This window comes from Vicia villosa, linkage group LG1, assembly GCF_029867415.1.
Source record: "Vicia villosa cultivar HV-30 ecotype Madison, WI linkage group LG1, Vvil1.0, whole genome shotgun sequence".
NCBI lineage: Eukaryota > Viridiplantae > Streptophyta > Magnoliopsida > Fabales > Fabaceae > Vicia > Vicia villosa.
The window spans coordinates 99,833,354-99,845,482 of record NC_081180.1 but is presented as its reverse complement, the minus strand read 5'-3'; the positions used below and the strand labels follow the sequence as shown (position 1 = coordinate 99,845,482).

Sequence of the window (12,129 nt, the reverse complement as noted above, 5' to 3'; positions counted from 1 at the left end):
CTTCACGGCGCAAACAAAGGTTCGCGGCGCGACCTGAACAACACAAATGAGTTCGCGGCGCCAACACATGGACGCGGCGCGAACAGACGATTTCATAGATTTTCAGGTCTGCGTCAGACCCTGCGATCTCACCCAATCTAAGTCCAAAACTGACTCTAAACATCATATACAGACAATTAATCATCAATTGCATCATCACACATCAAAACCACACACAATCAACCAATAACCTATGCAAATTTCATCAAATTATAACCTCCCTAAACCTAACATATAATTCAGTTGACTCAAACAACATCCCTAATCAATATTATTATCTAAGAACGCGATAATAGATGCTAACCGGAGAGTTCCCCCTTACCTTAGCCAATTCCTTGATCTTGATCTGTCCCTCTTTACGTTCCTCAGCTCTTCTCTCCAACTTCTCCTTTTTCACGTTCGGACACTTTCTTTCCCAATTCCTTGTTTCCTTTATTTTATGAAAATATAAAATAATTAGTAATGAGTTTACTCACTTAGCTCCCCCACACTACTAATCTCACCATCCGACCCTAATGCCATAGCCATCCTCTTCCAATTATTTTCATAAAATTCATAATATTTCTAATTATTAATTCAATTCCAAATTAAATTAAAAATTAAAATTATACGGGTGTTACATTTGTGACGCACTAGAGATAAAGTGTATTTTGCGAATGAAGTGATATCTTTCTATACTTTGAAATGCATCACAATGAACTATGCTAATCTGTTAGCTAAATATTTTCCCAAGCATAATATGTCTGATCCAACAAGAACGATTACGTGAAATGCACACAAATATAGTAATATAATTTTGAATGTTGATAACAATAGCCTCATTAACCTCACTGTCTCGAGTTTTGGTGGATTAATTCAAAATGCTGATGGTGTCTGGGTTCACGGTTTTGTGGGTAATATTGGTTATTCTAACATTCCTTAAGTTGAGCTGATGACATTATATCATGAATTGCAAATGTCCTGAGAACTTGGCATCAAATACCTGATGCGTTATTATGACTCCAACTCTGCTCTCAAACTTATCTCAAAGTCTGAAAAATGTTTGATATCACTATGCCACAATCATTCACAATATTAAAAATCTTCTCTCTAAGAAATGGTAAGTTCAACTATTTTATACACTATGAAAGAAAAATGCTTGTGTTACTGATAATGATGAAGTGTATCGATGTTTTGCGAAACCTCATATTGAAATCATCACTCTCTTTCTCATCGATATTAATGAGATATTATTATTTTTTTAGATAATTTTCATTTTTTTTCTTTTCTCATTTGTAAAAAAAAAAAAAACCATTTTCTCATATATACAAATTCATAAATATTCATTTTTCAATTTGTTGTGTGCAAGTAAACTAAAAGAAAAATCAATTTTGTTAAAACAAAAATAATTATGTTAATTTGCTGGTTCTTCAACAACGATCATCACTAAACTCTGGAATTTCGAAATACTGGTTCGATGCTCCAAACCCCTCTGCCCTGCTGCATCTTCTGAAAATGGGCGACAAAAGAAAAAAGCACCGTCATCAACACGATACAACCTCTCCTTCTTCATCCTCTCCCTCCACCGACTCCGATTCAGACTCCGACCGCTCTTCCAAGCGCCGCCGTCGCCACCGCCGTGAAAAAGAGCGACGCAGAAGGAGCGATGGAAGCTCCAAACGCGAAAGGGAGAGTAAGAGAAAGGAAAAGAGAAAAAAGAGAGACAGAGAGAGGAGAAAGTCCAAACGGCATCACTATTCCGATGACGAATCCCAATCTTCTTCCGACGAGGAATTTCCACCCAGGATTCAGCCCCAAATAGCACTCCGTGAAATGATGACCGAGTTTCCCAACGTTGGCAACGATTTGAAGCAGGTATGAATATATTTCACTTTTTAATTTGTTTAATTTAATTGTTAGTTTAAAATTGTTCAGATGATGAAGTGAAATGTAGTAGTAAACCCTAATTTGTAGAGTAATTGAACAAATTTTTTTGAGTTTTTTTTTTTTTGTGTGGTGATTTTGTATTTAGTTATTGCAAATGATTGATAACGGGCAAGCTGTGGATATAAAGGATATATCAGAAAAGTCTCTAGTGAAGCATTTGAAGAATCTCTTCCTTTCCTTAAATCTAAAGGAAAATGGGGATAGAGTTTTTTTACTGCCTTCTAAAGCTCCCCCTACTTTAGATGTTGTTGGCCCTCTGATTCAATCTTTTATGCATCCCGCGAATGATCGAGATGATCCTTCAGCTGCATTGCCTGAAACATGTTTGGCTCCGACAGAACAGATGGAAGACGACTGTACAACTAAACCTCCTGAGGATCATTCTGTTGGTCCTAAAAAAAGGTTGTCATTCCGTTTAGTTAGTTTGTTGACATCTGTTTATGTTTGAAGTTTCTTTCTTTTACTGATAATGCCATCTGGTTAAATCTTTTTTTTTTTTTCTTTCTACAGAGTTATTGGCCCTGCAATGCCATCTGCTGAATTACTTGCTGCTGCTGCCAAATTAACAGAGGCACAGACCGCGTTCATGTAATGATTTCTGATTTTTTTTTAATGATAACGTTTCCTGACTTGGTTGAGCCAATTCATGTTAGACGGTGTTGTATGACATTTCCTATCTTATATCTTTAGAGAAGCTGAATTAGATGACGATACTGAACTCTTTGTGGGACCTCCACCTCCTGCTATGGTTTCTGAAGCAGAATCAGCTAATGAGGCAGAACGTTTTGAGGAGGTATTTAATCCGAATCATATTTTATTACAAACAAATATTGGTTATTTCTTAGTTGTAAAGTGAAACCGGGTTTAATAATGGATATATGATATTTCAATTATAAGTTTAGATTTTATTTGGGGAACATGAGATGGAGCTTTGATTTGGTGGTAAATGCTTTTTACTGTCTCCTTGATCATGTAACTAGTGGCTTCCTTAAGCTGAAGTAAACTATATGTCCGCCAAGTTTATTATGGTGGCATCTCATAAATTTTTAAGATTTCAGTTTCAGGCCTTTATCTGAACTTGATGATGTGTCAACAATTGCCGTTTTTAGATTAATCTTTATTAATAGCTAGCCATGTTCTTGTTTTTTTTTATGGATTCTTTAGGGGGTTAATTATAGGGGGCTTATTATTTTGGCTCTTTGAAGACGGGGATCAATATAATTTTTTATTCAGTCATGTTATGTGTTCGGTTTTCTCTTTGAGAATTGAATGTGGAGCTATCCAAACTCCCTCGCACAATTTACTTGTTCTTGTTGATTTATTTTGCAATTGAATATGGAGTACCAGTAATCACCTGTTTATGTATCAGGTTACCAGGATAATGGACGTTGAGATTGACAGCCCATACGATGTTCTAGGAGTTAACCATAATATGTCTGATGGTAACATAAAGAAAAAGTATGCTTTCCTTTATGTGTTTCTTTAAATGACCAAAGCAATGAAGTTTCTGACAATATTTTGATAATAATCATTCTAAAAACTGATTTAACTATCTATATTTTATACAAGCAACAACAAAAACAACCAAGTATCATGCCATCATACAATTACATGTGATCTAATCTTTTCTCGTTTAATGTCCTTAGGTACTGGAAGATATCACTATTAGTTCATCCAGATAAATGTTCTCACCCACAAGCCAATCAAGCATTTATCAAACTAAATAAGGCTTTCAAAGAGTTACAAGATCCCGAAAAGGTGAGCCTACCAGAAGGGTGGTTTATTATTGAAGTTAAAGTAGCTGCTGGTGGGATCTTTCATTTGCTTTCATGTCTTTCTTTTATTGACATCACTCAATGAATTACTTTATCTATATCTTTAGGGTGGTTTATTTTTTGTATCAGTTATTAATATAAAATATATTTTCCTTCAATTGATAGGAAAAACATTTTTTGTTTCCATCGGAAACTGATAAAACTCTAAGGGTCCTAAATATGTCAAATCATTGAGTTTATTGAAAATTCACATGCAAAGCGAAACCGTGGTCTGAGGAACTTTAGTAATTAGTAATTTAGTGTAAAGTGAAGCTGGAATCTTTTGAAAAAAGTTTTAGCATTTGGTTGCACTTGACCCATATTGTTACTTCCGTTTCATGTTTGATGATACTGAATAAACAATATTGTGTGGCAGATTAAATATGGGGAAAAAGAGCTTTGACATTGAATCTATTTTGTTTTGGCGTTTGAGTTTTTTCCGTTGAAAGTCTATTGTTCTCATGTCTGACATCTGATCAGTTGGATTCTTTGTTTTATTCCTAATTTTAAATTTGAAATGCACTTTTTTTTTTGATATTTTTTCCGTCAATTAACATGATGATGTTGTGTGCTTTGTATAGCGGAAAGCAATGGATGATAAAATCAAACTCAAGCAAGAACAGGAGGACTTCAAGGTAACTTCAACTTGTCTGGCTGTACTAGTTTAATATTTTTTTGAATCCTAATATCTTCTCATGTGACTGCAGGCTGAGCTTAAAGTCATGCGAGAGACTGCACTGTGGAGAAGATCCCAAGGTGAGCTTCTGCATTGTAAATAGTTCCTGTTGAGGTTGCTATTTATAGATTAATATAATGTCACAAACAGTATTCCTCTTCTGACAACTTAAGCTTTTGGGCCTGTGTTTTCCGCACACTTCAACCCCAAAAGGATTTTTAATGAAGGGGTGTGCTAGAGATATGATATAGAAGTCATTTGTGTTTTTTTATCTAACTATATACGTAAGTTTTTGGGACACTTCATCCATCCAATGGTTGTTCATGTCACTTTTCTGCATAATCCCAAAGCAAAAGATAGGAATTGTATTATTGATTGGAAGTGTTTAGTATTACAAAAGCGACCCTGTAATCCCAAAGCAAAGCTCCTTAGGGGAAGAAGGAATTTTCTCTCTGTCCAACCTAAGGTTCTAACAAAAAAAATACTGAATGAATCCTCTCTCTCCTCCTCCCTCTCCTTGTTATCACTTGCACATTCTAAATAACTGCCATATTATCAGCTTTTTCTTTAACATCCCTATTCACCTCGGTTGTTGGGCTTTGGCCCAAAACAAGTGTCCTATTATCACTACCTGTCACTAGAAAAACAGTCCTGTCCTCAAGGCTGAAATAAGTGAATACATGATGCAAGATATTCTGAAAATTGCACCTCTCATTGGCACTTTGCTCAAACATACCATGAAATTTTGACACTTTCTTGCATCAAGTTGACATTTTTCTCCACAAAACTATAACAAGAGTACTCTGTCCACTCAATCAAGATCCTTTCAACCTTGGGAAATAATATATTTACAACCATTTAGAAAACATCATTGTTAGCCCTAACCCCATAGCAATAGTTGGTGTTGCCAAATCAAGCACACAGGAACATGCAATCATTAGAAATACAACGAAATACAACAACAATCAAGCCTTATCCCACCAAGTGGGATTGGTTACATGGATCAAACAATGCCATGACGTTATATTATATATCATTTCTATCTAACTCATTAATCTCTAGATATTTTCTTATAGTTTTCTAGGTGTTCAGTGATTTGACTACCGTCCATCTTATCTACTCACCTCAGTACAAAGTTCATAGGTCTTCCCTCTACATCTCCAAATCACCTAAGCCGAGTTTTCACCATCTTTACTATGATAGGTGCTACGGAAATTCTCTCTCTAATGTTACCATTTTTAATCCTATCTCGTCTAGTCTTATCACTCATCCAACACACCATCCTCATATTTTCTGCGATTATTTTACTCTTGTGTTGGTTCTTTACCGACTCAAAATTATGTACCATACAACATTGGAGGTCTTATAATTGTTCGATAAAATTTTCTCTTCTGCTTGAGCGATACTATTGTATCACATTAAACACTTGAGGTTCTCCTCCATTTGATTGCCTAACTTGGATTTGGTGGTTTACATCTTTTATTTTGAGTCGCTTTGCACTATAGAACTAAGATACTTAAATCATCTAACTTGTGGATGATATGATCTTAAACTTTCACCTCTAAGTTACAAATGTTTTGCCTTTTGCTAACAATCCTAACCTGTTTCTTCTAAAAGGTTTTCCATAAAATCTCTCTAGACACTCCACGCCTTCTCCAAATCAACGGAAAATTAAGTGCATGTCTTTTTTATCCATCATATATCGCTTATCACACCATGTTGTGGTAAGTAGACCCCGCCTTCACCTCTTCTAAAAGGTTTTGCTACTTTCTTTATCCCATATGTCGTCTTGTTCCATATATTATTTTCACCTTCTTGTGGCTCCTCGAAACCTCCCTCTTAAACTGTGTTGGAGTATAATTGTTTTTCACTCTTCAAATTTATCCAGTTGATGCAGAGAACCCTTACCGTGGCTTCTTCTCTTCACTCTCTTAGTAACCCTTGTGATAACATGCTTATCTTTTTTCTTAAAGCCACATACTAGCTATAGTAAGATTAAAAAAAATGAAAAAACTTTATGATGGATTAACCCTCCGCATTTTTGAATTAAGCCTTTTAAATCTTCCAACAGTTGTATTTTGACGTGTTTATCTAAGCCTACTTGAGGCGTGTAAGCATTAACAACATTAAAAGTATCCAGTTCCACTTCAAATGTTAGGACTATAATTTGATCTTCTGTCAATTTTACATCCATATTCTTCCACTCTGTAACAACAATAATGGCTACCCCATTTCTCATATCTAATTTTGCTAGTGAACCAAAACTTAAAACTAGACCTGTCTACTTCCTCCTTTTCTTTAGTTTTTTTGTAGGCGCATGGAATTGATCCTTCTCCTTATTCGGCGTTTTCTATTTCCATAGATTTTTCTATAAGTGGGCCTATATTCCATGTTTTTACTCATACCTGTTCTCAAAGAAGCAAAAACCCTTGCCGATCTTTCACTGCATCGAGGTAGCATACAACAACCCTTGCTCATTTGACAATGTACCAAAGCTATACAACAACCCTTGCTCATTTGACAATATACTAAAGCTATACAACAACCCTTGCTCATTTGACAATGCACTAAAGCTATACAACATTTTTTTGATCCTTACCAAATAATCGATTTAGTTTTTTATTGGCTACTAATTGCCTGACACTGGCAAGATTGATTGAAAATATAAGGGCAACAACCGAATGATTTCCAATTCTTTGCCACCACACATCTGGGAAAGCTCCAAGTGTCCCTACCAAGGTTGTCAAAATTTTGATCTAGATCTTAAAATCTTACGATTTTGCGATTATCCAGAACTCGAATAGAATCATGTGTTGTAGTCGAATTGTAAAAAATCGCAAAACCATTGGTTTTGTGCGATTTTGGCCTATTCCGGCCTCAATCGGCCGTTTTCCAGCCACCACCATTACAAACCTAGAAGGATGACAAGATGCCAAGGCGCAACGATTACGGTTCGGCAGCGGTCATTTTTCCATAAACACACTTGTCTACCAACATATAATGTAAAAACACTTCAAATCTATAGTATATTTTTTCGTTTTAGTAGTAACTTACAATTTTTGTTATGAATTTATGTTTTACGATCTTGCTACCCCTTTTGACCTTACAAGAATAATGGGGTAAAATCTTCCGATCTTAGTTACGATCTTATGTTTTAGGATCTTACATTTCCTCCCGATCTTGACAACCTTGGTCCCAACAATACTCCGGCCCATATAGCACCAACATTTCTCTCTAAAGAGTGTCGGTGTCAAACACCGACTACATTGACGCATGTGGTTACATTCAATTATTTTAATTTCTTAAATTATTACCATGATGTGTTAGTGTCGCGTCTGATGTCTGTGTCAAAGCTTCATAGCCCTCGGCACAATAATGTCATTAATGACAAAACCACAATTTAATAGGCAAACTTTTGATTGGAAGCTTTGGACATCTTGGCTGACTCCATCCAGCATGTCAGACCAATTAATAATAGAAAAACCAAATTCAAAATAAGGAAGAATATTTCAGATGAGCTCCCCTATATCCCAAAGCAAAACTCAAGGAAGAGATAATCCTCCCTCTGCATACCCTCTAAGGTTCTAACAAAAACATAAGGAATGAATCATCATTCTCCTCCTCCCTCTCCCTGAAATCACTCGCATTCTATCCAACCCCCACATCAGCAGCTTTTCCTCTAACTTCTTTATTCAGCTCTGTTGTTTGGTTTTGCCCAAAACTATCGAAATTGAAGTAAGAAAATGCAATATGTAGGAAGATGTTATACAGGCAGCCGGCTGTTAGGAGATGTTAGTATTGCAGTTGGCATTCTTCCAAATAAAGCAATTCACCATTTCTATGTAAAAACGTATTTAATCTTAAAATTCTAATTTTGATATTCAGAGGCAGTAAAATCTGAACCAGAGAAGAAAATTTTTCTGGCTGTTTTAAAAAATACCTCATTCTAGTCCTTCTTTAAGGTTAGACGCATGCTATCAGCAGCCTTTTATTCTTATTTTGTTGCTAATTGTGATGATTTAGCATTTCACCTATGGGAGAAGATACATTTTACTAAATTGTCACTCATTAATAATAAACTGGTTGTTATAAAAAACAAACAAACTGTTGGGATATAGAATAACAGTAAGTTAGAGCAGTTGAAGTAGTTAACAGTTGTTATAGAAGTTAGTTACTTGAAGTTGTTATAGGGCTATTTGTATAAATAGGAGAATACAATGTAGAGTTGATGATTATTGAATATTGTAATTATTAGTGAATAGAGTAACAACTCTATTGTGAAGGGGAATCCTATGGAAGAGAGATTTCTCTCCCAATCCTTGCTATTTTCTTAATCCAGGTGTTCATTCGTTGGAATCTAATTTCCGGGTTCCTAACACCAACACTTGAAGATGTTCCTGATAATTTGGTATTGTGTTTAGTTTTTCTTATCTGGAATGATATTTGCATGCTCATTGCTCTCTTTCTTGTTATAAGTAAATTGTCTTGTGTCCATTCAAAGTTGGTAAGTGGCCTGGCATAAAGAAATATGTCCCTTTGTATGCATGTATGCTTTCTTGAAAGAGGGAGAGACGTGTTATTGGGTGTTATTACTTGTCAACTTTCTCATTACTGGGAATCTATGGCAGGAATATCAATGGAAGGTGATGACGAGCTTCTGGCACAGACGGAGGTTAAAGTGGAACCCAAAAGAGATGAATGGATGACAACACTGCCACCGGAGAGAAAGGTAAGTACTGTCAATTTATTTTTTGCTTTTAGGAAAGCTGTGTAAGTACTGTAGGGCACAAGAAGTTTGAGAAAACATGACCCTTATGTATGATATAATATAATATAGAGTTTGTAATACAATAGAGTTACTGCCAAACTTGTATGATATTTTTGTGATTAATGGGTCCTATTGAATTTTGGAATTTTCTGAGTCAGTTTAGTTTAGCTATCCAGAGTTCTGGTTCAGTTTAGTTTAGCTTGCTTAGGTTTGGTATGCAGTCCTTTTTCAAAAAATGGAAAACAACAACAATAAAACAGAGTAGCAGTTAATTTACATGAAAGGTCAAGTTAAAATAACTCTAGATATTTTGTTAAAAGATGGTCATTTATTTCATCGTTTTGTATATTTATGTATTTCAGCCTGGTGGTGTGACTATGCAATCAACCCAATTTAGCCGGGAGACAAAGCAAGGTAGAGGAGACACTAGTATTTGGACAGACACGCCTACTGACAGAGCTCAGAAAGCAAAGATGAAGTATGTATCTTCTTTCATCTAGAATGATTTGGTTGACCATTTTTCCTTCCCTTCAATCTGTTTATTCCACCCCATGATTTCAACAGCTTTCTGGAAATAAATGATATTTATGTGACAGTTATTTAGAAGCATACAATCAGGCCACTGCATTAGCCTCAAACGAAGAAGAAAAGAAAAGGGCTAATACAGATGCAGATTTGGTGGACAAATACAACAAAGCAAAAAGATCAAAAACATTGGTGCAAAAACATCAAGAAGAGGTTGCTAGCAAATCCAAGAAAAAATCCAAGCAACAGAAGGAGAAGGGAGAGAAAGAATGGGTGGGTCAACATCCATGGAAGCCATGGGATCGTGAAAATGATCTAGCAGCTGGGAGGATGAAAGTAAAACTTGATGCTGAAGGCATGTCTGAGGGGTTATCTTCAAGGTTTAATTCTGGAAACTTTCAAAGGAACTTCCTTTGATTTGTTCAAGAGCGAGTTTGCATGTCCTCTGTCAACCACTTTTGCCTTGTCAAAGATATGTCCATTGAGCTTTTTAGAGAAATAGAATAATTCATTTTCCATATTTTTCATTTCTCAGTCACCATGTATATTATTTTTTCATAATTTATACTGTTGTAAGTCTTTGAAGCACGTTTTTGTGTAGTATTTGTTTTTGGTGCACGTGGTTATAGTTAAAGCTGATAAATTCAATAGGATTGAACTACTATAGAATGAAAATCTCGAAAAAAAAAATTAAAATAACCAGGTTTACTAAATAAAATACAGAAAAAACCAACATTTCGGGGTATTTACCAAACTGTCTAGGTTTGGGACATACTGGAAGAGAATGCGCCAAATGAAATGGCGCATGCATGTCACACAAGCCAAACCCTTTGGCGCATAAGAAGAAAAATTAGGGCTGGAATTTGCAAGCCATTTGAAATGGCGCATATGGCCATGTATTAACACATAGGCGCCAAACCAATTGGCTCCTATGTGTGGGCCATTTTTTTTTTCAAAATTAACCCGTTTCGGGTATTTTCGCGTACCGTTTTCGATTTCGGTCTATTATTTTCGTAAAAACGTCTAATAAATCGAGTTCGTAAAAATCTTATTAACCCTAAATAATGTAATGTATGTGTTATCGATATCGGTTTTTTACTAAAGCTCAATTTATTGATGAAAGACCGATGAACGGTTACAAGAGGTGTACGGTTACAAGAGGTGGTAAGCGAAACTGATACATTGCATTAAAAAAAATACAGATTATACTAAACTTGCGACGATGTCGAGCCACGATTAGGGCATCTTTTTATATTGTGCCCCACCTGACGGGAAATGCTGCATTTTCGTTCCATTTTGTCGCGGACGTCCATTTCGGTTCTAATCCGTGTACTATTGGGACGCCCTTTTTTCTTTCGCCGCATTGCGTCGTTGTGCCAAACTACCTCTCCATCATACTCAGGCCAGTAATCCTCCTTGGCCACCACAGGAAACGCAACACTGTAAACTCTGAGCAATGTCTGAGTCTTGTAAATCGGAGACAGTAGTGATATAGCGTCGCGGTGGGCAAACGCACATGCAGCTATGACGTGTGAGCAAGGCATACGAAAAGCTTGAAACCTTCCACAGTCGCACCAATCTTCGTCAAGAAGAACCCTATATTGTTGCCTTGGCAGTCCCTCATTGTGGTCAATTGTCTCGCGCACACTGAACGTGCGATTGAATCGGTCGAAAGAAGTTACTTGGTGAGTGTTTGCTTTTGCCGATTGTTGTTGCATAAATTTCATGCAACTATCACTTAATAGTTGACCAGCTTGCCTAACATCACCCCATCTCCTGCCTCTTGTTGAGAAGAGTGAAGCCATCCTAAAATATGTGGCCTCCACCAGTGCTGTGATTGGAAGGTTACGAATGCCTTTGAAAACGCCATTCATGGATTCCACGAGATTGGTTGTCATATGGCCCCATCGCACGCCATTGTCGTAAGCCCTTGTCCATTTGTCCCTGGAAAGATTATCTACCCAAGTACCTGCCTCTGGATTTGTCATTACAATCTCACTCCGATAATGCTGGAATGTGGGTTGGGTCAATGCATAACCAGCATTGACTAGGGCCTTTCTTAGATGTCTGTCCTTGATCTCCCTCATGAAGTTTTGGGCGATGTGACGAATACAATAGACGTGTTTTGAAGGGGGGGTCATGCCATCCGTTCGCTGGATTATTGTAAGCACTCTCTATGGAAGCGTGCCTATCAGAGATTAAACATATGTCAGGCTGGGGAGCTACATGTTCTCGGAGGTTCCTTAGAAAGAAACTCCAAGCCGCCGCAGTTTCACCTTCGACGATAGCAAATGCCACTGGAAATATGTTGCTGTTCCCGTCTTGTGTAACCGCCATGAGCATGGTTCCTTTGTATTTGCCGTATAACCATGTCCCATCAA

At 36.7% G+C, this 12,129-nt stretch overlaps 1 protein-coding gene across 1 annotated transcript; it reads left to right on the top strand.

Moving 5' to 3' along the window:
* Window positions 1-1,376: 1,376 nt before the first annotated feature.
* Window positions 1,377-10,366, top strand: LOC131643694 (uncharacterized). Its single transcript, XM_058913987.1, has 11 exons — window positions 1,377-1,893; window positions 2,051-2,367; window positions 2,476-2,553; window positions 2,656-2,758; window positions 3,335-3,423; window positions 3,612-3,723; window positions 4,361-4,414; window positions 4,487-4,535; window positions 9,084-9,184; window positions 9,586-9,701; window positions 9,820-10,366. The coding sequence occupies exons 1-11, from the start codon at window positions 1,534-1,536 to the stop codon at window positions 10,163-10,165; spliced, it is 1,725 nt and encodes a 574-aa protein (XP_058769970.1). The 5' UTR covers window positions 1,377-1,533; the 3' UTR covers window positions 10,166-10,366.
* Window positions 10,367-12,129: the final 1,763 nt, after the last annotated feature.

Excerpts from the sequence above, each read along its gene's own strand:
- LOC131643694 (XM_058913987.1), top strand. The coding sequence starts at position 1,534 with ATGGGCGACAAAAGAAAAAAGCACCGTCATCAACACGATACAACCTCT. Across the intron at positions 3,724-4,360 it reads AGTTACAAGATCCCGAAAAG|CGGAAAGCAATGGATGATAA; the intron begins GTGAGCCTACCA and ends TGCTTTGTATAG. Across the intron at positions 9,185-9,585 it reads CACTGCCACCGGAGAGAAAG|CCTGGTGGTGTGACTATGCA; the intron begins GTAAGTACTGTC and ends TATGTATTTCAG.